The sequence below is a fragment of the Scyliorhinus torazame genome, chromosome 3, assembly GCF_047496885.1.
Source record: "Scyliorhinus torazame isolate Kashiwa2021f chromosome 3, sScyTor2.1, whole genome shotgun sequence".
Taxonomy (NCBI): domain Eukaryota; kingdom Metazoa; phylum Chordata; class Chondrichthyes; order Carcharhiniformes; family Scyliorhinidae; genus Scyliorhinus; species Scyliorhinus torazame.
Window position 1 is genome coordinate 66,631,087 of NC_092709.1, and position 24,725 is coordinate 66,655,811.

The window sequence follows — 24,725 nt, forward strand, 5'->3', positions numbered from 1 at the left end:
CACAGTCCAAAGATGTGCAGGTTAGGTGGATTGGCCATGCTAAATTGCCCTTAGTGTCCAAAATTGCCCATAGTGTTTCATAGAATTTACAGTGCAGAAGGAGGCCATTCGGCCCATCGTGTCTGCACCGGCTCTTGGAAAGAGCACCCTACCCAAGGTCAACACCGCCACCCTATCCCCATAACCTAGTAACCCCATCCAACACTAAGGGCAATTTTGGACACTAAGGGCAATTTATCATGGCCAATCCACCTAACCTGCACATCTTTGGACTGTGGGAGGAAACCGGAGCACCCGGAGGAAACCCACGCACACACGGGGAGGATGTGCAGACTCCGCACAGACAGTGACCCAAGCTGGAATCGAACCTGGGACCCTGGAGCTGTGAAGCAATTGTGCTATCCACAAGGCTACCGTGCTGCCCCAAGTGGGGTTACTGGGTTATGGGGATAGGGTGGAGGTGTGAACTTGGGTGGGATGCTCTTTCCAAGAGCCGGTGCAGACTCGATGGGCCGAATGGCCTCCTTCTGCACTGTAAATTGTATTAAAAAAAATTGTATGAGGCAATGCCCTTACTGAGCAGGTACTGACGCAGCTCATTGCTCATAAACGAGGTGCCCCGGTTACTGTGGACATAAGTGGGGAAACCGAGCAGGGTGAAGATGCGATGCAGGGCCTTAATGACAGTGGCCGCGATCATGTCAGGGCATGGGATGGCAAAGGGGAAACGGGAGTACTCATCAACGACGTTGAGAAAATACACGTTGCAGTCAATGGAGGGGGGCCCTTTGAAATCGACGCTGAGGCGCTCAAAGGGGCGGGAGGCCTTCACCAGGTGGGCCTTGCCTGGCCGATAGAAGTGCGGCTTACACTCCGCGCAGACTTGGCAGTCCCTGGTCAGAGCCCTGACCTGCTCGGTGGAGTAGGGCAGGTTGCGGGCCTTGATGAAGTGGAGAAGCCAGGTGACCCCCGGGTGACAGAGGTCATTGTGGATGTCCCAAAGTCGGTCATCTTGCGCGCTGGCACATGTGCCGCGGGACAGGGCATCTGGGGGCTCATTGAGCTTCCCAGGATGATATACAATATCGTAGTTATAGGTGGAGAGTTAGATTCTCCACCTCAAGATTTTATCATTCTGGATCTTGCCCCGCTGTGTGTTGTTGAACATAAAGGCTACCGACCGTTGGTCGGTGACGAGGGTGAACCTCCTACCGGCCAGGTAGTGCCTCCAATGCCGCACAGCTTCCACAATGGCTTGAGCTTCCTTTTCGACAGAGGAGTGTTGAATCTCGGAGGCGTTGAGGGTACGGGAAAAGAAGGTCACGGGCCTGCCTGGTTAAGGGTAGCGGCCAGGGCGACATCTGACGCGTCGCTCTCCACCTGGAAGGGGATGGACTCGTCCACCGCATGCATTGCGGCTCTGGTAATGTCTGCCTTGATGCGGCTGAAGGCCATGCGGGCCTCAGTCATCAGGGGTAAGATGGTGGCTTTGATAAGTGGGCGGGCTTTGTCCGAATAGTTAGGGACCCACTGGGCATAATATGAAAAGAACCACAGGCATCTTTTCAGGGCCTTGGGGCAGTGGGGAAGGGGGAGTTGCAGGAGGGGGCGCATGTGGTCGGGGTCGGGCCCTAGGACTCCATTTTCCACGACGTAGCCGAGGATGGCTAGTCGGGTTGTGCGGAAAACGCATTTCTCCTTGTTGTAGGAGAGATTGAGGGCTTGGGCGGTTTGGAGGAACTTCTGAAGGTTAGTGTCATGGTCCTGCTGGTCATGGCCGCAGATGGTGACATTATCCAAGTGCGGGAACATGGCCCGCAGCCCGTACTGGTCAACCATTCGGTCCATCGTTCTTTGGAAGACCGAGACCCCATTGGTGACGCCCTGAGTAAGTGGAAGAGGCGGCCGTCTGCCTCAAAGGCAGTGTAGTGGCGGTCTTCCGGGCGGATCGGAAGCTGGTGGTATGCGGACTTCAGATCTACCGTGGAGAAAACCCGGTCGTGTGCAATCTGATTAACCATGTCCGCTATGGGGGTACGCATCGAGTTGCATGTACCGATTTATAGTGTGGCTGTAGTCTACAACCATCATGTTCTTTTCCCCGGTCCTGGCGACCACCACTTGGGCTTTCCAGGGGCTATTACTGGCCTCGGTGATCCCCTCCCACAAGAGCCGCTGGACCTCCGACTTAATAAAAGTCCTGTCCTGGGCACTGTACCGCCTGCTCCTGGTGGCGGCGGGTTTACAGTCGGAGGTGAGGTTCACGAAGAGCAAGAGCAAGCCCTTAAGGGTCGCAAGGCTACATATGGTGAGAGGGGGTAGGGGTCTGCCGAACTTCAGGGTCAGGCTTCTGAGGTTGCACTGGAAATCCAGTCCTAACAAGAGAGGAGCGCAGAGATGGGGGAGGACATAGAGTTTAAAATTGGCGTACTCGGCGCCCTGTATCACGAGGTTTGCGCCATAGTACCCTCAGATCTGCATTGAATGGGATCCGGAAGCAAGGGAGATTGTTTGGGATGCGGGGGAAATCTGGAGGGAACAGCACCTTACCGTGTCCGGATGGATGAAGCTCTCCTTGCTCCCAGAGTCAAACAGACAGGGCTCATTGACCCGGACGGTCATCATGGAATTCTTGAAGTGCTTGTGCCGTGACTGGGCGAGAGTGACAGCGCCAAGCTGCGGGTAGCCGGCGTGGTCGGTGGTAGCGGAGTGGTCCCAAGATGGCGGCCCACGTCGGTCGCACGTGTCAGGCGGCATTGAAGATGGCGGCCAAGATGGCGGCTCCCATGAGTCGCACGTGTCGGGTAGAGTTAAAGATGGCGGCCCCCACGGATAGCACGAGGCGGATGACGCGTCAGAAGGGGGCGGTACCGGCAGACACGCTGCGGGGTCTGCGGGCCTGGGAGTTGGGCCAAGCAGACTTTGGCAAAATGACCTTTCTTGCCGCAGTCGCTGCAGGTCGCGTTCCGAGCTAGGCAACGCTGCCTGGGGTGCTGGTTCTGACCGCAGAAATAGCAAGGCGGCCCCCCGGGTTGGGCGGGCAGCCGCGCGGCACAGGCCTGGGACACCCTCGGGTTGGGTGATGGTCGCGCCTCTGGCGCCCACGAGGAAATTGCGTGGTCGGAGGGGAAAGCATTCAGACTCTGGAAGGCTACCTCTAACGAGGTGGATAGTTTTACCGTCTCTTCTAGGTCGAGGGCGCCCTTTTCGAGCAGGCGCTGTCTGACATAGTTGGACCGGACTCCAGCCACATAGGTGTCCCGGATGGCGAGTTCCGTGTGCTGCGAGGCCGTGACGTCCTTGTAGTTACAGTTTCGAGCGAGTACCCTCAGGTTGTGTAGATATTCCTCCAGTGATTCCCCGGGGCATTGACGACATGTGGGGCGGGATTCTCTGACCCCCCCGCCGGGTTGGAGAATCGCTGGGGGCTGGCGTGAATCCCGCCCCCGCCAGTTGCCGAATTCTCTGGCACCGGATATTTGGCGGGGCGGGAATCGCGCCAGCCCCCGGCGATTGTCTGGCCCGCGATGGGCCGAAGTCCCGCCGCTGTCAACCCACGCCAGCCGGTGTGGATTGAACCACCTTTGGGACGGCGGGACACGGCGGCGCGGGTGGGCTCTGGGGTCCTGGGGAGGGCGCGGAGTGATCTGGCCCCGGGGGGTGCCCCCACGGTGGCCTGGCCCGCGATCGGGGCCCACCGATCCGCGGGCGGGCCTGTGCCGTGGGGGCACTCTTTTCCTTCCGCCTTCGCCATGGTCTCCACCATGCCGCCCGGCAAAGTCAGTTTCGCGCCAGCTGGCGGCGCACCAAAGGCCTTTCCCGCCAGCTGGCGGGGCGGAAATCAGTCCGGCGTGGGCCTAGTCCCTCAAGGTGAGGGCTCGGCCACTCAAGATGCGGAGAGTTCCGCACCTTTGGGGCGGCGCGATGCCGGACTGATTCGCGCCGTTTTTGGCGCCGGTCGGCGGACATCGCGCCGATATCGGAGAATCCCGCCCGTGGTGAGGAGATGCTGTGCGAACATTTAGTTCACCGGCCTCACGTAATGTCTTTTCAGGATCGCGGCCGTGTTTGCGTACGCGGTCGCATCTTCGATTAGTACAGAGATTCTGTGGCTCACCCGGGCGTGGAGGAGACTCAGCTTCTGTGCCTTGGTGACGGCGGGCGAGGAGGAGGTGGGGAGGTAGGCCTCAAAGCAGCGGAGCCAGTGTGAAAAGATTCCTTTGGCTCCAGCTGCCTGTGGGTCGAGTTCCAGTCGATCAGGTTTGAGGGAGGCTTCCATTGCGATATCTTAGCTTATTAAATTGATGCGACCATCAATTCACACGAGACGATTAATAGAAGTGAACAGTGGTTTTAATAAGCTAGATCTGTGCCTGCCTGTGACTGTTCTGTACTGAGTAACGCCTACAGGCTGCAGACTCACACACCATCCCCGAGGGGCGGAGCCCACAAGGACATCAACACAATACAATACAATACAGTGGTGAATTGTAATAGCAATACGTTCACCACACTCAGAGAGTCCGGAAATAATAGCTTCATTGAGAATTTGAAGGCAGTTTCGGCAACACTTCGGGTTGGGGGCAGGGTCAAGGGAAATGCCGATTCGGGGGAACCACTGATTTGAGCCAGGGAGGTGGGATGGACATTTTTGGAAATGGGAGGAGAAGGGGATTAAGACACTAAAAGATTTGTTTATTAGGGGTCGGTTAGCAGGATTGAAGGAGCTGGAAGTGAAGTATGGGCTGGAGCAGGGGGAAATGTTTAGATACATGCAGGTTCGAGATTTTGCCAGAAAGGAGATACAGAGCTTCCCGGTGGAGCCGGCCTCCACATTGCTGGAGGAGGTGCTGACGACAGGCGGACTGGAGAAGAGGGTAGTGTCAGCGGTTTACGGAGCTATTTTGGAAGAGGAGAAGGCACCACTGGAAGGGATCAAAGCAAAGTGGGAGGAAGAGTTGGGAAAGGATATGGAGGAGGGGTTCTGGTGTGAGATGCTCCGGAGATTGAATGCCTCCACCTCGTGCGTGAGGTTGGGGCTGATACAGCTGAAGGTGGTATACAGAGCATACCTCACGAGGGTGAGGATGAGCCGATTCTTTGAAGGAGTAGGTGTGTGTGAACGTTGCGGGGGCCCCCCGCTAATCACGTTCATATGTTTTGGGCCTGTCCAAAGCTTGAGGATTACTTGAAGGAGGTCTTTAGGGTAATTTCTAAAGTGGTGCACGTGAAACTGGACCCGGGCCCCCGGGTGGCCATATTCGGGGTGTCGGACCAGCCAGGGTTTGGAAACGGGTGCGGAGTCAGGCGTTGTAGCCTTCGCCTCGTTGATCGCCCAAAGGCGGATCCTGCTGGGCGAGGGGACTTGTTGGAATTCTTGACTCTTGAGAAAGTTAAGTTTGAACTGAGGGGATGGATGGAGGGGTTCTACAATTCATGGGCATTATTCATCATGCACTTTCAAGAACTGGATAACATCGAACATTAGTTGGGGGGGGGGTGGGTGGGAGGGTTGGGGGGAAGGGGGGCGGTGTGTGTTGAAGGTGACTATGGGTGATTCCTGATTCCTTTTTGTCATTTGTTTGTGTGAACATGCGGGCTAATGTTTGGGGTTTGGTGGGAGGATGGGATCGTTGTTATTGATATGGGGATTGACATATTTGTTACTCATTATTGTTTGTTGTTGGTGGGTGTAAATGTGGGAGAAAATGTGAAAAAGGAGAATAAAAAATATTTAAAAAAAAAAGATTTGCTCAAAAGTGATCCCGCCCAAGCAAATCTGCATATTAAAGCGAGACAGCTAGTCTCACTTTAATATGTAGGTTCCTGAAGTACCCGAGGCATGGGATCTATCTGCTTGACCTCGGAGACCTCGGGCGAGCGCCATTCAGCATTGGTCTCTACAAACAGCAACCAAGTCCTGAGACCAGGACCTAAAGTGGGTGGTATGGCTGTACGGGCGGGAAATGGGAGCGCAATATTGTTGGGATGTCCAATTAACAGTCAACATGCATGAGAGCCAGTACGTTAGTAGGTCTGGTTGGGAGGAAGTAATGGCTCAGGCAAGGCAAGGCAGCTAAAAGTTCGGGACAGAGCAGAGTGCGTGCCCTGTCAACTGCAGAAATTGTGAAGTGGCAGAAGATGGAGCATGGTGCCCAGATTCTGATGCCTCCCTGGAGGTGCTCCTCCAGGTGGCACAGACTCAGTGGGAAGTCCTGTCCCCTCAGGATAGAAGGATAAGACCGGCTTGTAATACCAAACTGACATGGATAGAGATAGCAGGAGGTGGTGAGCAGTGATGGAGTGGGACAATGGTCACAGTGTCGAAAGAGGATCTGTGACTTAATGCATTCTGGCAAAGTGAGTACAGAGCATTATGTGAAGCTTTCAGCCTTAAAATATGACTAAAGATGAAATTGGAGAAGGGGGTGCCCACTCAGCCAGCAACAATGCCCATGGCAGCAGCATTAGCTATCGGATCCATGTTACCCTCTCCTTGGAGGACACCAGTCAGTCGGAATTGACTCCTGCACTGCCAGCATTCAAAACCCACATGCAAGAGACATCCCTGCGGCATCACGATGGACAGTTAGGTTGCCACCAACATCGATGCCGTGCATGATTGTGATGGGCAAGTAACAAAGTAAATTTGCAGGAGGCGAGCTCACATTGCATGAGCGACAACTAAAGTCATATACATGGTCTTGAACCACTGTAGTCCAGGCAGAGAATGACTGCCACAATCTCAGAGCAGAAAGATCAGCAGCCTGCCTCCAGCTCAGCTGACAGTTCAAGGGTCACCACCCACTCCTATCCTCATTCTCAGAGACGGCATCGTGCTCTAGGACATCCTCATTCTTCCAAATCGCAGTGAAGTGTGCTGTGTTTATTTGTGCTTCAACGTGAGAGGGAGCACTGCACATGTGCAGATGCAGTGCCGTCTCTCAGAGTCTGGGACTGTTTAAAGTGGGAGAAAGTGCAGCTCTGCTCTCTCCTGTATAACAAATATTTTGGAGATTTATTTATGGTGGATAGTTTTATTTAAGGTACAGGTTTACAAATTATTAAATAAAGCAATACTGTTTTTCAAACAATTATTCCAGTGTTGAATACAAGATGCCTGGGCGTGGCAGATAGATTCTTTTCCTCAGTAACCAGTTAAAAATTTCAGAAAAATAAAAATGTCTCATAATATTTAAGAAAAAAATCAACACACCCTGTGACTGCAAGTCCCATTATCTAGCAACTGAGTTAGTCAGACTGTGTAGAAACTCCCTGCATGTGTCCAATATGTTCACTAATGAGGTTGCAAAAGGGCTGGATTTCCCCCCTCCTCATTACCGCCATAATATGCAGGCCCCATGTTTATCTGCATGGGCATTCAGAGCTCAGGGATCCTTGCAAGGGCATTTAGAAGCCTTAACTCCTACCCACCATTAGCATGCACAACCATTCCTGGTCTCTTTCCAGTTGGCAGCAGGTGTCACAGTAAAGCTTAAATCCTCCTCTTACTGTGGAGTAGCATGATGGTTAGCACTGTTGCTTCACAGCGCCAGGGTCCCAGGTTCGATTCCCGGCTTGGGTCACTGTGTGCGGAGTCTGCACGTTCTCCCTGTTTCTGCGTGGGCTTCCTCCGGGTGCTCCGGTTTCCTCTCACAAGTCCCCAAAGACGTGCTGTTAGGTAATTTGGACATTCTGAATTCCCCCTCTGTGAACCCAAACAGGCGCCGGAATGTGGTGACTCGGGGCTTTTCACAGTAACTTCATTGCAGTGTTAATGTAAGCCTACTTGTGACAATAAAGATTATTATTATTACAAACAAAATTGGGCCACTGCCATCCGGGATTCTCTCCTCTTCCATGTATACAAAACCCTGCACCACACCCTCTTCTTCCACCTGAATACGAGCTGGGGAGCCCAAAGGCTTCTCAGTGTCAACTGACCCGAACCTGGACAGCTGTCTCTAGATTCCTGTTTCAGACCGTTTACCATATCTATGTTACTGAGACCTGGCTGTTAAAATGGACCACGGCACTTGTAGCATCTTCTGGAGAACAGACATGTTCTTTCCACAACCTGAAACTACAATTCCCCTTTAGTATTTCATGTGGCACAACATTACATCTTCAGGTGCTCGGTGATAGTTGCCCATTTCTTTTTTAACTTCTTATAGGAGTGCTTTCATGGAATTCCTAAAGTGCAGAAGGAGGGCATTTGGCCCATCGAGTCTACACCGGCCCTCTGAAAGAGTACCCTACCTAGGCCTATTCCCCCCATAAGGGGATACTAAGGGGTATTTTAGCAGGTCCAATCCATCTAACCTGCACATCTGTGGACTCTGGAAGGAAACTGGAGCACCGGAGGAAACCCACGCAGACACGAGGAGAACGTGCAAACTCCACACAGACAGTGACCCAAGGCTGGAACTGAAGCCGAGTCCCTGGTGCTGCGAGGCAGCAGTGCTAACCACTGTGCCACCGTATCGCCCATGCAGCTAATTTGGACTAGATGAAAATGCAGCTAATGTCATAGATTTTGTTAAGATCACTTTCAATGTTCTGGAGTAATGTTTGAAGAAAAGCAAGACAGGCGGTTTTCCCTTGCCTTTAAAATAGACTACCTACTATCTTTACTGCAAACTATCAAAATACGTCCAGATCTTGCCATGCAGTTTAGATATTCAGAGTGTTCAAACATTGCTCAGGTTTCATTAAAATTAATACATAGTAATTTATTTTAAGTCAGTTCTAGTAAAACTTACAGTTCTGCGAGCCTTTGTAATGACGCAAAGGCACCTTCATGTAAAGAGTTGATTTTATTCCTGCGGAGCACCCTGAAAATAATGCAATCGTTAGACTGGTGAATGTACTGATATGTTTCTAATTTAACACATCCGTTACCTGGCTAAAATCTTTCACATTGTAATTTTTCACAATGACCAAAATGCAAAAGCAGCAAATAGTAGAAATGCTGCTCAATCAGCAATAACAAAAATAAAAAATGCTTAACGGTTGGACCAGCCCTCCATTCCTGCTGTAGACCTAAACCCAATTGGGTAATCCGTCTTTTCCTGTAGACTTCCAGCATTTTCTATTTTCACATTTAGGCTTTCCCCTTTTTTTCATACTTTACATTTGATTTTTAATATGAAAAAAATCCATCTATTACAACAAACAAAGTGAATAAAATGGAGATTTTACAAGACGAGTTTCGAGCTGGGGATATAAATGTATATCTCTCAATGTGTTTCCAGCAAGAACACGGTACTATACTGCTCTGTGACAAGGCTGGATGGAATTTAGAAGGAAAATTGAATGCAATGAAGAGATTTAGCGGTAAGATATTGATTAAAATATATCAAAACATATTGTAGTTTCTTTTTAAAATAATGCTGTAAGGGCCCTTCCTGTGATTCCCTTATTTCCCATTTCTTTTACTTTGTCGTCATCATTTTTGATCCACTGATATTTAATGAATATAGACATTTGAGTTGAGAGAGGAAGTGAGGAATATAAAAGTTGCTAAAAACAGTACACTATGCTATTGGAGATAAGGGGTGCAATTCTCCGGCCGCATTGCGCTCAAGTGAGAGCACAACGCAGCCAGAGAATGCTGGGCGAGGTTTCCAGCGAGCCTCCCGACAGGGTTCCGCGCCTCGCGAGATTCTCCGGAGTCCCGTGAGACGTTGGAGTCCGAACCGAACCTCAAATGGGCGGTGCCAAATGACGCTCGCAGAAATAGGTCGTAAATCTACTTACGACTTACCTGCATCAGATCCACCGGTCTCCCTCGATTGTTCGGCCTCCCCAGGGAGGCTGTAGCCAGGCGCTGATCATAGCTGGTCCATACAAACATGGACCAGGTAGAACGGCACCCAGAGGGGGTCTCCCAGGTCATTGGAGACCCCTGGGTAGTCAGGATAAATGCAGGGTGGCCCTCTGGCCCTACCCCTGGAAAGCAGGCACCTTGGCATTGCCACCCTGACACCACCAAGGTGCCCGGATGGCACTGTCAAGCCAGCTGGAGCACTGCTTGGGTGCCAGGGTGGCAGTGCAAATGTGCCCAAGTGCCAGAGTGGCACTGCCAAGGGTCAGGGGAGAGGGGGGCCAAGCCCATGAAATGAGGGTGGAGGGGAGGTTTGAAGGGTGGGGGAGTGCAGGGCCAGTAAGTAGGGACTTCCAGGAGGTTGGGGGGGGGTGATGGGTCAGGATCCAATAAGGGAGTGGGTGCTTTAAGGTGGCTTGGGTGGGCTCTGAAGAAGGGTGACCCCCAGGTACCTTACTTGGGGGGTGTCCTTACTTGGGGGGTGTAGAGTGGTGTCCATGTGTGTGAGGGTGACATTGCCCATGGGTGGGGGTGTGGGGGATGCACAAGCTCACTTCAAAATTGGGGCACCCTTTCAAAATGGCAGCCCGAGTTCAGCTCCCCAGTGCTAAAAAACATTCCAAGGGCCCGATTCTCCCCCAAAATTTCTAAGTTAATTTGTGGTGGGTCTTTCAGGGAGTTTCCCAGCGGCTCAGCCGGTGAGTTCCCCACCGCTATTCAATGATACTTAGTCACTTTTTTGGGCCCTGGGGAGTTTCTCATTGGTTTAGCCCACGCTTAGAATTCCGGGAGGCACGGAGGCTGTCATGAGGCTCGCTACAGACCTCTCCCGGCATTCACTGGCCACATTGCGCTCAAGTGAGAGCTCAACGCAGCTGGAGATTCACGTCCTAAGTGTAGGCTAAACCGGAGTGGAACTCCCCAATAGTTGACCAGTTGTTTTGCTGCCTATTTAATTACAATTATTGTTATTAATTAAAATTAATTGTGTTTAAATTTGCAAACCTGGGGATTGTAGTTATTGGGCAGCTAAAGACCTTTGGGTATTCTCTAAAAATAAGTCGTTAATTTCAATTGTGTTGTGACTCCGGATCAAATTGGACTGGAATTGACCGTGCCCAAGGTGTCGTAACAGTACTGTAAAAATATAATAAAATAAAGGCTGTGGCAGAAATCCAAGAGATTAATATTGTAATATATCTTTAAGGGATATAATATGAGATCATTAGAAAGGCAATGTGTCATATCATTTAGACCTAGTTTCACTTTTGCTTTGGGCTTTGACATCTTCAAGCTTTACACCTATATGTCTCATGTGCCTAGTCTTAATAGATGAACCTACAGTGTGCTTACCCAATCCCCTATGAGCGATTGGTGCCTTGTGTCTTATACAGTAAATAAGCCAAAGGAATGATGCCATTATATTAACACAACAAATATATCAGCAGCCTTTGTCAGAGTTTGACCACCATTTTATTGAGGAATCAAGAAATGTAAAGGAAGATAACAAAGTTTGGTTTTACTCCCCGAACTCACCTCATTCTATTGGGAATAATATACAACAAGAATAGCTGGTGAAGGGATGATAGCTACTGTAGAGAAATGGGAGTTTGAAAGTTTGCTAGTTTGTTTTTTGGAGGGTTATTGAAAATGAATATCTCACAATTATTTTTATGTTAAAGACCTAAATTCAGAAACAAAAGCTAAATTAAATGAAGTGAAAGTTTAATGAGGAACTATGAAATAACCTGCATGAGCTATGTGACAAGCAGTTTGACAAAATGAGGTAGATTTCTATGATCCTTTTACTTACAGTACAGTTAACTGAGTGCAACACGTAAAAGTGCCATTCTTCACAGATTCAATTTGATTGCCTTCAAAATCCCTAGAAGAGAGATTAATACAGAATAACTGAATTTAGAAAGTTTTATACACAATCCTTAAGCAGTCAATTTCAAGAATCAAAAGTAGCAATGTATTGCAACATCTAATCCATAACCCCAGTCTAGTTCAGGAAACATGGAGAGAAATATAATATGGGCGGCATGGTAGCCCAGTGGTTAGCACTGTTGCTTCACAGCGTCAGGGTCCCAGGTTCGATTCCCGGCTTGGGTCATTGCCTGTGCGGAGTCTGCACGTTCTCCCCGTGTCTGCGTGGGTTTCCCCCGGGTGCTCCGGTTTCCTCCCACAATTCCCGAAAGACGTGCTGTTAGGTAATGTGGACATGCTGAATTCTCCCTCTATGTACCCGAACAGGCACCCGAGTGTGGCAACTAGGGGCTTTTCACAGTAACTTTATTGTAAGCCTACTTGTGACAATAATAAAGATTATTATTATTAATTATTATTTGTGGTTTAGTCAAGGGCTTATAAACCAATTTGCCTGAGAGCTGAATGTACCAAAAACCACAAGTCTAGAGAAAGTAATGACATTCAAATGCATCAAAGCTCCTAAAATTTCAGGAACCCAAATAGAAAATGGAAAGCTGAAACCAACAGCAGTCGTGAGGCTCTGACTTTGTATTCAATCAAAAACACACAAAGCTATGGTTCTAGTTAGCCAGCGATAGTTAGAAGTTGACAATAATTGTTCTGTTCCAGAAAGCCAATTAATGAAGGATAAAACTGGAGCCAACCTTCAGACACTTGTATACTTATTTACAGAGTTACACTTTGTAAGCAAATACTTTTTAATCCAACAACCACAGTTTTATTCTGCATCCATTTATCGGGGTTCATGTGTATATCCAGTTAATGCCCACCACTTCTCTATAATTAATCACAATTAATATACAATTATCCGATTTCCTTCTTTCTAATTAAAAGTTTGAGTTAATATATTCAGCAAAGGCAGGAATTTTTGGTCAGTGGGGTTTTCCGCCATGCCAATCCCTACCAATACTGGCTGGCCTGCAGCCATTTACCACTGGAGATGTTAAACAGTTCCCCATTAAACTTTCACCTTATTTAATGTAACCTCACGCAGGAGGAAGTATCGCTTCACTAAGCTGCCGGTCAATCCAGCAGCTCAATAGTCCCAGCAGTGCCAGTAGGGAGTGGCCAGGACTGGGACTCCAAGCAGTGCCCAGATTTTAAGTTCCAGAGTCCAAGACCAGGTAAGTGCAGGTGATCTCATGGCGGGGAGGGAAGTTGAGGCTTGAAGGGGGTGGAGAGAGGATGGTGGGTCTTGGCGGAGAGACCAGGGGGAGGAAGCAAACATGTCATGGGGGGTGGGGAGAGGCAGACATTGTGGGGTGGGGTGAAGGTTGCAGAAGAGATTGTGGAATAGGGGTGTAGTGGGATGGAAGGAGAATGAGCTTAACTTCATTCTTTAACATGCTGCTGGTCACTCCAAAAATGGTGACTGACCTTTCCTCCATCAGGGTGAGGACGTGCTGCCAAGCCTGTCCCAAATGGGTTAGGTGCTTCTACCAGTGTTGTGCACCACCTTGTTTTGCAAGAGTGAGAGGAGAGTGACAGTGAGTGTAACGCAATGTATTTGGGTGACGTGTCTGACATGGTTGAATAGCTTGTATGTACACGCATGGCCGACAGCAGTGCTAAACGTGTGAGGGTGAGGTAAGGCTGTGAATGTTAGGTCCTGTCATTTACCAATCTTCCAGTTGCCTTTGCCCTGTTGTTATCAGCTCACACTTGCAGCAACTTACAGGGCAAAAATGTTTTGAGCTGAAGTGTGCAGGAATATGTCTGACTAACTGAGCAGGCCATGAGCTGCACTTCTCCAGCAAATTCTAATTCATTATGTTGAGTATCACTGGTTTGTGAATTCTTCACTCTAAAACTTTTTTTCAACAAGGTAAAATGGGGGAAGAAGTGGCCAGAATCCTGTTGAGTGTCCCAATGATGGGGCTGCAGGTGCACTTATGGGCACGAAGGCCTTGCACCTATGAGCACACTTCTGGCCCCATTGTCTGCAATCATGTGCAATCACTCAATGGCTAGCCAATTAGATATTAAAAACTTAGATGAAAAAGAGGGTTTGAGGTGGAGGGATGAGTTTATGGTCTGAAGTTGCTGAACTCAATGTTGCAACAGAAGATGAGATGCTGTTCCTCCAGTTTGCACTGGGCACCATTCGAACATTGTAGGCCAAGGACGGACATGTAGGCATGAGAGCAAGATGGTGAGTTAAAATGGCAAGCGACGGGAAGGTTGGGTCCACGCTTGTGGACTATGCAAAGGTGGTCACCCAGTCTGCGGTTAGTCTCCCCAATGTACAGGAGACCACATTACGAGCAGCAATTACAGTAGACTAAATTGAAGAAAGTACAAATGAAACGTTGCTTCACCTGAAAGGAGTGTTTGGGGCGTTGGACAATGAGGAGGGAAGTGTTGCATCTTCTGTGATTACAAGGGAAGGTGCTGTGGGAAGGGGATAAAGAGTTGGGGATGTTGGCGAAGTGGACCAGAGTGTCACGGAGGGGATGGACTCTACGGACAAGGGGATGAGGAGTAAATGTGTTTGGTGGTGGCATCATGCTGGAGCTGACAGAAATGGCAGAGGATGATTCTTTGAATGCGGGGTTGGTGGGATGAAAATTGAGGACAAGGGGAACCCTATCATCATTCAGGAAGGTTGGGGGAGGGGTGAGGGCAAAGGTGCAGGACAAGGTTGAGAGCCCTATCGATCACAGTGGAGGGAACCCTCAGTTCAGGAAAAGGAAGACATGTCAAAAGCACTGATTTGGCAGGTGTCATTATCGGAACAGATGTGACTGAGGCGGAGAAACTGGGAGAATGAGATTAAGTCTTTACAGGAAGCAGGATGTGAGAGCTGATAGTTGTGGGAGTCAGTGGGTTTGTAATGAATATTGGTGGACAAACTAGCACCAGAATTAGAGACAGAGAAGTCAGGGAAGGTTAGGTCGGAGATGGACCTGTGAAGGTGAGAGAGGGGTGGAAATTGGAAGCAAAATTGATAAAACTTTCCAGGTCCAGACACGAGCGTGGAATCGGCATCGATACAGTCAACAATGTAACGGAGAAAGAGTTGTTGGAGAGGCCAGAGTAGGACTGAAATAAGGAATATTCCACACACACCACCGCATAACTGTTACCCATGGAAACACATTTTATTTGTGGGAATTGAGACAAATTAAAGGAAATATTGTTGAGTGAGAGAACAGGTTCAGGGAGGGTGGTGGCAGGCAGGGATTGTTCAGGCCTCTGTTCAAGGCAGATGTCAAGAGCCCTCACGCCGTCCTGGTGGGGGATGGCGGTGTAGAGGGATTCGGCGACCACAGTGAAGAGGAGGCGATTGGGGCCAGGAATAAGGAAACCGTTGATGTGACGGAGGGCATCAGGGGAATTGTAAATATAGGTGGGAAGAGACTGGACAAGGGGAGGGGGAATGGAGTCAAGATAGTAAGAAATATGTTCCATGGGGCAGGGACAGACTGATACAATGGGTCTACGCAGGCAGCCCTCTCGTGGAATTTGGGAAAGAGGTAGAAGCAAGCTGTCTGGGGCTGGGGGGGGGCTATGCGATTGGATTCTGTGCAGGGAAGGTCACCAGAGGCGATAAGGTCAGTGACCGAGCTGTAAACAATGGCTTGATGTTCATTGGTGGGGTAATGGTCTGGGGGTCGTAGGAGGAAGTGTTTGCGAGGTTGAGGTCAGTACCCCAGACAACAACAGCACCACCCTTCTCGGCAGGTTTGATAACAAAGTCAGGGTTTGACCTGAGAGAATGGAGTGCAGCAAGTTCACAGGTAAGCAGGTTAGAGTGGGTGAGTGGGCAGAGAAATTGAGAAGGCCAATGTCATGCTACAGTTCTCAATAAAAAGATTTAGAGCTAGTTGGAGGCCAAAGCGAGGGGTCCAGGTAGAGGGAGAATACTGGAGGAGGGTGACAGAATCCATTGAATACGGGAGGTTTCCTGCCCAAAGATGTGAGCAGGGTGATGAATGCGATGGAAGAAGAGTTCAGCATCGTGCCGAGCTTGAAATTCATTGAGGTGAGGATGCAAGGGGATGAAAATGAGTCCTTTGCTGAGTACAGAATTTCAGCATCTGAGAGGGGAGATATTCATTGACAAAGGTGCCCAGCCAATCATGTGGCGGGGTGAGCAAAAGGTTGTTGACCTCACCATTGCCTCATGGGGTCGAAGGTCAGGCTGTTGTATCTAAAGGGCAACCAGACAGGCATTCATTCATTCTCCATAATTCAGCAGCGGCAGCCTGACTGTGGGAACGGACACCTTGAGACAACGGCTGCTGCTAGAGCTTTCTGAGCTGTCCCCTCCCTCACCTCCTAACCTCTAGTTTAACTTTAACAGCTGCTACCAGCTGCCATTCTGGAGTGATGTCTCACGGCAGGTGTAATGAGTGATCCCGTGGTTCAGCGATGCCTCGCTGCAGGTTCACCCCCAGTGTAAGCAGGAACAGCAGGAGGTCCTGTTTATCAGTGATGGCAGCAGGAGACCCTTTCACCTGGCCTGAGAACTTTTGACCAATGGGGAGCCCTATACTTTGCATCAGCCACACCCTGGTCTCCAACCGCCCCGCTGTGGCGACGCCCATCCTCAACCCGTACTCTGGAAACCTCTTTATGTTGTCGCAGCCAAGAGCCTGCGCACTCCCACATTGACCCCGGAGCTTGAAGCCATCACCCTGCCCATTCCCTCAGTCACCTTTGATCTTCCCTCCAGCAGCTTCACTCCAGCACTATTGACCTGCCCTCTGTTACTCTCGACTCTCAGGATCTCCCCATTGAGATTCCCACTATAACTCTGGATCTCCTTCTAGTCATACCTCACCTCCCATCTGTAGATATTGACCTTCCCTGTGTAGTCCAACTACCTCTCTCTGTGCCCCACAAGACATTGTGTGTTCATCACGATCCACCTCAGTGTTCTGAATGTAGGAATTTCAGATATATTGTATTATATGTATTTGGTGCTGCAAGGGTTAAAAACCTGGGTTAGCGTGTGCATGTCTGCTGCAGTAGTGTTTTTAAAAATCCTGGCTTTCAAGACAGCTAGGCTTTTATTGAGCCAGATGTGCAATTAAAGCATCATAAAAGTTTGGGCTAATGGACCTTTAATGAGATTAAGAGGGTTCCCTGCAGAGTAGTTAATTAGAGACATTGTATTCAGTTTAGTAAGATTATGTAGTTGTAATTCTATAATAATAATCTTTATTGTCACAAGTAGGCTTACATTAACTCTGCAGCGAAGTTACTGTGAAATGGGAGGAACCAAGGCCTGACGCAGTTAAGTGTTCAGACTCAGAGTTGATCTGTGGGTGAAAGGCAAGCTGGGAAGCAGTTCCTGAAGAAATACAGCCAGAGATTCTGCATTGTTTCACAGGGTTCAAGTCCATCTTTCCAAACAGTCTCAAAAGACATCTCTTTACAGTAAGTATTGCTGAGTCTGCGAACTGTATTTAACTGTATTGGGTGGCACGGTAGCATAGTGGTTAGCACTGTTGCTTCACAGCACCAGGGACCCCTGTTCGATTCCCGGCTTGGGTCACTGTCTGTGAGGAGTCTGCATGTTCTACCTGTGTCTGCGTGGGTTTTCTCCGGGTGCTCTGGTTTCCTCCTACAAGTCCTGAAAGATGTACTGTTAGGTAATTCTGAATTCTCCCTACCTCAGTGCACCCGAACAGGCGACGGAGTGCAGCGACTAGGGGACTTACACAGGAACTTCATTGCTGTGTTAATGTAAGCCTACTTGTGACAATAATAAGGATTATTATTATTACTATTATCTAAAAGTGGATTGTACCCTGAGATGGTTTTGTTGTTTGAGTGAAAGTAAAGATAGCGGTTAAGTGTTATTGTGTCACTTTATTGATTAATATTGTTTAAGGGGTAAGTGTAAGCTAATTTTCTTGTGTGTTGTTAAAGTTATTTTAATACTGTGTTAGTAATAAAGTTGTTTTAATATACGTTGGATAGCCACCTCGGGCGGTGATTGTGCGCATGCACAAGTTCCAGGACAAGGAAAAGATTCTGAGGTAGGCCAAGGCGACTTGAGAATGAGGCTCGGAACAGAATCGGATCCGGATTTATCAAGACATTGGGGTTGACATGGCCAAATGATGGGTGGGGTTTAACTAGGCCAAGGTGGTGAGATTCGATTTGGGGTGCTGTACTCGGCCAAACTTGGGTGACTTTCCAGGGCAGGTATGAGGTGAATAACTTTGTCAAGGAGCATGGGTTGGGGAGGGCTAATTTGGGACTTTTGCATGGATTATGACTTATTATGTTCATGCCAGTCTTTGTTTGTACTTGATATGTGATGTGTTTCAGCTTATGTGTGCTTTTCACTGTTGTTACTTTGTTATTATTGATACTTTTTAAAGATGGTTATGTACATGTAATATTAGGTTTACAGTCTGTTGTTTTTTTCCACAGCGTAGTTTGGTATTGGTGGGTCGAAGGGGGGACTGTATGGAGTAAGCAGAGTGGGGAGATGTGTAGATTGGATGGTTTGGGTGGGGTCCTTTGTTTGGACCTCCAGGAGCAAGTCACCATGCTAGCAGGGTAAGCTAGTGAATGGAAGCAGTGGGGGGTGGGGGCTGCAGTTGGTAGCCTGAGTGGGGGAGGGGTGTGTGAGAAGGGGTGTGCGGGGGCGTGAGGAGGGGGTGAGGGGAGTGGGCTGGTGGCACAATTTTTTTTTGGTTATGATTAAGTGCGGATGGAGGGGCGGCCATTTTGGATGGGCCCAGGTTAGTGAATGGACGGATAGTTGGGCAGGGTTTGGGTTAGGTGACGATGGTGTACCTTAGCAGAGGGGGAGGTCAGAAACCCCTGGTGAAGATTGTAACAGAGAATGTGTGCGGGTTAAATGGTCTGATTAAACGGTCTTGGGCGATTGCGCACCAAAAGAGTTTGAGGACAGATGTGGTCTTACTGCAGGAGACACATCTAAGGATGAGAGATCAGATACGGTTATGGAAGAGATGGGTAGGGCAGATGTTCCACTCGGGGTTTGATTCTCAGTTGAGTGGGGCTGTGAAACTGTTCAGTAAGAAGACGGAATTTGTGGTGGTCAGGGAGGTGCGGGATCCGTGGGCTGGGTTTGTGATGGTGAGTGGATTTTAGCAGGACATCGGCGTTTTAGTGAATGTGTTCACGCCCAACTGGGACAACGCAGACTTTATGAACAAGCTGTTAGTGTCCATCCCGGACTTGGATCCCAATTAGTTGATCATGGGGGGCGATTTTAATTGTGGATAGATCTAGTCTCAATTCGATGGTTAGGTCGGGGATGGTAAGGGAGTTGGGGGTATTTATGGATCAGATTGGGGGAGTGGACCAGTGGAGTTTAGGCACCAAGGAGAGAGGGAATACTTCTTCCTCTTGCATGTTTATTGGGTATACTCACACATCGATTTCTTTGTGGCGGGAAAGGTGGCACTGTCAGGTATCATGGGGGTGGAGTATGCAGGGATTGTAATTTTGGACCATATGCCGCATTTTATGGACGTAAGGTTCGAGATGGGATGGGTGCAGAGACCAGTGAGGAGGTTGGTTTTGACGCTCTTGGCAGATAAAAAGTTTTGTGATAAGGTGGCATTGGCAATAAAGAATTACGTAGAGATTAATCAAAACGAGGAGGTTTCTGCAGCCACGTTCTGGAACGCACTGGTTCAGAGGGAGGTTATTTCTTATAAGGCCTACAGGGACAAATTTGAGAGGGAGGAGAGGCAGAGGTTGTTGGAAGTTATTGTAGATGTGGATCGTAGATACTTGGTGGCCCCGACTGGGGAGTTTTTGGAGGAAAGGAAGCCATTGCAAGGGCAGTTTGATCAGTTGACAACCGGGAAGGTGGTGGGTCAGCTTCGCCGCCTAAGGGCGGTTCAGTATGAGTAAGGGGAAAAGGCTAGCTGCCCACTCGCCCACCAGCTGAGGCAGTAGGCAGCAGCACAGGAAATTGTGCAGTTGAGGATGGTGGGAAAATCAGTGAGGTGTTTGAGGCCTTTTACCATGAGTTGGATCGATCTGAGCCTCAGAGGGAGGATGCAGATATGGGGCACTTTTTGGATGGGTAGGTGTTTCCAGAGGCGCAGCGGCAGGCTTTGGAGGTGCCATTGGGGCTGCAGGAGATAATGCACTGTCAAATGTGGTTATGACCCCGTATACAGTGCTGGAGGTGATCTTATCAATGGATATGGAGAAGGCCTATGATCGGGTTGAAAGCAAATTACTGCAGATGCTGGAATCTGAAATCAAAAAGAAAATGCTGGAAAATCTCAGCAGGTCTGGCAGCATCCGTAGGAAGAGAAAAGAGCTAAAGTTTTGAGTCCAGATGACCCTTTGTCATTTTGGTTACAGACCGTGAAAATGAATGTGTTACCAAGATTTTTATTTATCTTTCGATCTCTTCCAATTTTCCGTCCCAATGCATTTGGCTGGAGGGTGAATAAATTGATTTCTGAATTTGTTTGGGCAATCAAGACTAGTATTAGTCGGGCCTTTTTGCAGAAGGGAAGGCGGGTGGGGGGCTGGCACTCCAAAACCTGTTGCATTATTATTGGTCGGCAAATGCTGAGAAGGTGAGACAGTGATGGGGGTAGGGGCCGGGGGGCTGGAGGGGGTGGTGGTGGAGGTGGGAGTAGTCACACTGGGTACAGGTGGAGCAGGCCTCTTGCAGGGGGACGTATTTCTTCCCGTTTTCTCCGGGGAGGTTTACTAGCAGCCCCGTTGTGATGTCATTGATCAAAATTTGGAACAGTTGAGGAGTAATTTTAAACCAGGACATGTGTCAATATTGGCCCCAATATGTGGAAACCATAGGTTCATACCTGGAGGGATGGATGTGATGTATGGGAGATGACGTGGTGAAGAGATAGAGCAGGTAAGGGACCTGTTTGTAGAGGATAAGTTTGTAGGGTTGGAGGAATAGCGGGAACGGTTTGAGCTGCCGAGGGGCAATGAGTTTAGATATTTGCAGGTGCGGGACTTTGCCCTTGTTTCATCAGTTACCGGAGTAAACATAAGAAAAGTTGTTGGCTCCGGATGACTGAGGGGGGGGGGAGATTGGGAAATCTATGGGTGGTTGGGGGTGGAAGAAGAAGATGTTAGTGGAAAGGATTAAGTGGAAGTGGGAGGAAGAGCTAGGGATCGAGATGGGATGGGGCGGCCTGGAGTGACCCTGCATTGGGTCAGCTCGACCTCCCCTTGTGCGAGGATGAGCCTTCTCGAATTCAAAGTATGCACAGGATCCATATGACACGGACCCGGAGGAGTGGGTTTTCCCCGGGAGTGGAGGATGTATGCGAGAGGTGTGGGAGGGGGCCGGTGAACCACCCCCATATTCTGGGGGTGTGCAAAGCTGGAGAGTTTCTGGGAGGCAGTATTGGAGACTTTTTCTGGGATAATGGGGGTCAGGGTGATGCCGTGCCCTTTGGTGACGATCTTTGGGGTGTCGGAATTGCCGAGGCTGCTGGCGGTAAGGGGGTCGATGTCGTGGCCTTCACCTCTCTGATTGCCCGGCGACGGATTTTACTGAGTTGGAGGTCGGCAGAGCCAGCGGGGGTCACGGCGAGGTTGGGGGGGGGGGGGGTGATAAAGGTGGAAAATTGACAAACTGTGTGACATGTTTATTTTGAGGTGTTATTTGTTGTTTTGTTTGGAATGTTGTTTATTTGGAATAAAATATATTTTGAAATATAATTCCCCTTGCTTGCTGCCAGGGAGCTCGATTGGCCTTCAAATCGCCGCAGCCTCAATTCACTACTATCATCTCGGCATCAGGACATTCAACTTCCCGAACAATGAACAGCACCCTCCTACCTTCATTTCCTGCTACCAGTAGGAGGCCGCCCTCTAAACGTTATTAAAAGAGTACTTTATTACATTGGTAATAACAACGTGCATGATTTTCTGACCAAGACAGAAGTGAGGAATATTAAATGGGACATCAGTAACTTTTTCTGTGGTGTGCACACGATTTTTGATTATTTCTCGTTCCTTTTAACTGACAGCTAAACACAGTCAGCAAACAGCTTGAAACCTCAATGCAGCTCCGAATTAAAACTGAGGTACTTACAGCCAGTTTAATTTGGGCATCTCTTGACAGATCGGTTTAGCAGGCAGCTGATGAAAGGAATTGTTCAGCAGCACTCTAGAAAAATAGAGGCATCAGCAGTCAGTTCACACCAATAAATGATGGACCTTCATTTAAATTGCTTGACAATGTATAGGTTAACATCAGAACTTACAGGAGAACGACCGACTTGAGGCCAATGAAAGTTTTCGGAGAAATCTTCTGGATTCTATTGTTTTCAAGAATTCTGAAAGAATGAATTGGATAGAAGTTACTCCTGCATAACCAAGGGGACTTCTGGAAAAAGATAGACATTTGAACTAGCCTTTATCAAGTAAAGGACCAAGAGTCTCAAATAGAATGATTGGGACAAACTACAACCATTATAGAATCAGAACCTACAGTGCAGAAGGAGGCCATAAGGCCCATCAAGTCTGCACCGGCCCTTGGAAAGAGCACCCTACCCAAGCCCACACGTCCACCCTAACCCGGTAACCCCACACAAACGTTTTGCACAATTTAGAATTGCCAATCCACCTAACCTGCACATCTTTGGACTGTGGGAGGAAACCGGAGCGCCCGGAGGAAACCCACGCAGACACGAGGAGAACGTGCAGACTCCACACAGGCAGTGACCCAAGCCAGGAATCAAACCTGAGACCCTGGGGCTGTGAAGCAACTGTGCAAACCACTAGTGCTACCGTGCTGCCTCTGCCAGAAGCCAACAATGACCAGCTAGAAGCCAACATTATGCTTAAGGTGGGAGTTTTGGGCATGAATTATTGATTGATTGATTGATTTGATTTACTGGGCGGGATTCTCCGCAAACGGCGCGATGTCCGCTACCTGGCGCCAAAAATGGAGCGGATCAGTCCGGCGTCGGGCCGCCCCAAAGGTGCGGAATTCTCCGCACCTTTAGGGGCCAAGCCCTCACCTTGAGGGGCTAGGTCCGCGCCGGAGTGATTTCTGCCCCGCCGGCTGGCGGGAAAGGCCTTTGGCGCCACGACAGCCGGCGCCGAAAGGTCGTCGCCGGGCGACGCATGCGCGGGTGCGTCAGCAGCCGCTCACGGCATCCCCGCGCATGCGCAATGGAGGGGGTCTCTTCCGCCTCCGCCATAGTGGAGACCATGGCGAAGGCGGAAGAAAAAGAGTGGGCCCCGATGACCGGCACGGCGCGATTCCCGCCCCCGCCGAATCTCCGGCGGCGGAGAATTCGGGACACGGCGGGGGCGGGATTCACGCTGGCCTCCGGCGATTCTCCGACCCGGTGGGGTACTGAGGTACAGTGAAAAGTATTGTTCTGCGCAGTCCAGTCAGATCGTTCCATACATGAGAAAACATAGGACATACGATAAACACACACTGTAAATACATAGACACAGACATACGGAGTGCAGTACTATTCAGTAGAGAAGATGTGTGGCGAGATCAGTTCAGTCCATAAGTGTGTCATTCAGGAGTCTGGTAACAGCAGGGAAGAAGCTGTTTTTAACCTGTTTGTGTGTGCTCTCAGACTTTTGTATCTCCTGCCCGATGGAAGAGGCGGGAAGAGAGATTAATCTGGGTGGGAGTCTTTGATTATGCTGCCCGCTTTCCCAAGGCATGGGGAGGATTAGACAGAGTCAGTGGGCTGAAGCTGCTTTGCGTGATGGACTGGACCGTGTTCAGGGCTCTCTATAGTTTCTTACAGTCCTGGGCCAAGCAGTTGCCATACCAGGCTGTGATGCAGCCAGATAAGATGCTTTCCACGGTGCATCTGTAAAAATTGGTAAGAGTCAATGTGGACATGCTGAATTTCCTTAGTTTCCTGAGGAATATAGGCGTAGCGTCAATGTGGGTGGACCAGGACAGATTGATGGTGATGTGCACACCTAGGAATTTGAAGTTGTTAACCATCTCCACTATGCACTGTTGATGCTGACAGGGGTGTGTACGGTACTTTGCTTCCTGAAGTCAATGACCAACTCCTTAGTTTTACTGACATTGAGGGAGAGATTGTTGTCGTTACACCACTCCACTAGGTTCTCTATCTCCCTCCTATACTCCGACTCATCGTTGTTCGTGATCCGACCACTACAATTGTGTCATAAGCAAACTTGTGGATGAAGTTGGAACCAAATTTTCCCATGCAGCCATGTGTGTATAGGGAGTATAGTAGGGGGCTAAGTATGTAGCCTTGTGGCACCCTGGTGTTGAGGACTATTGTGGAGGAGGTGTTGTTGTTTGTTCTTATGATTGTCTTCTATGGGTCAGGAAGTTGGGGATCCAGTTGCAGAGTGAGGAGCCAAGTCCTATGGTTTGGAGCTTTGATATGAGCTTAGCTGGGATTATGGTGTTGAAGGCGGAGCTGTAATAAATGAATAGGAGTTTGACGGAGGAGTCCTTTTTGTCGAGATGCTCCAGGGATGAGTGTAGGGCCAGGGAGATGGTGTCTGCTGTGAATTGGTTGTGGGGGTATTCGAATTGCAGTGGATCAAGGTATTCTGGGAATATGGATTTGATGTGCTTCATGACCAACCTCTCAAAGCACTTCATAACGCTAGATGTCAAGGCCAACGGATGGTAGTCATTGATACATGTTGCTTGGTTCTTCTTTGGCACCAGTATGATGGTAGTCTTCTTGAAGCAGGTGGGAACCTCAGATCGGAGTAGGGAGAGGTTGAAGATGCCTGCGAACACACCCGCCAGTTTGTCCGCACAGGATCTGAGTGCACGACCAGGGACCACATCATGACCCGTTGCTTTCCAAGGGTTCACTTTCAAGAAGGCCGATCTGACTTCGGAAGCTGTGACGGTAGATATAGGTGTGTCCGAGAATGGTTTGTTGGTTTCCTGCTCTAAATGAGCATAGAATGCTCAATGAAGTTACTGTGAAAAGCT

At 49.3% G+C, this 24,725-nt stretch overlaps 1 protein-coding gene across 1 annotated transcript in view; it reads right to left on the reverse strand.

The window, feature by feature from the left end:
- rxfp1 (relaxin family peptide receptor 1) overlaps positions 1-24,725 on the reverse strand; it is a 231,763-nt gene that overhangs the window by 69,954 nt on the left and 137,084 nt on the right. The window contains exons 8-11 of the mRNA XM_072495784.1: positions 22,021-22,092; positions 21,849-21,923; positions 11,640-11,711; positions 8,763-8,834 (exon numbers count right to left, since the gene is read on the reverse strand). Of these exons, the coding sequence (XP_072351885.1) occupies positions 8,763-8,834; positions 11,640-11,711; positions 21,849-21,923; positions 22,021-22,092 (291 nt within the window). The remainder of the gene's footprint in view (positions 1-8,762; positions 8,835-11,639; positions 11,712-21,848; positions 21,924-22,020; positions 22,093-24,725) is intronic.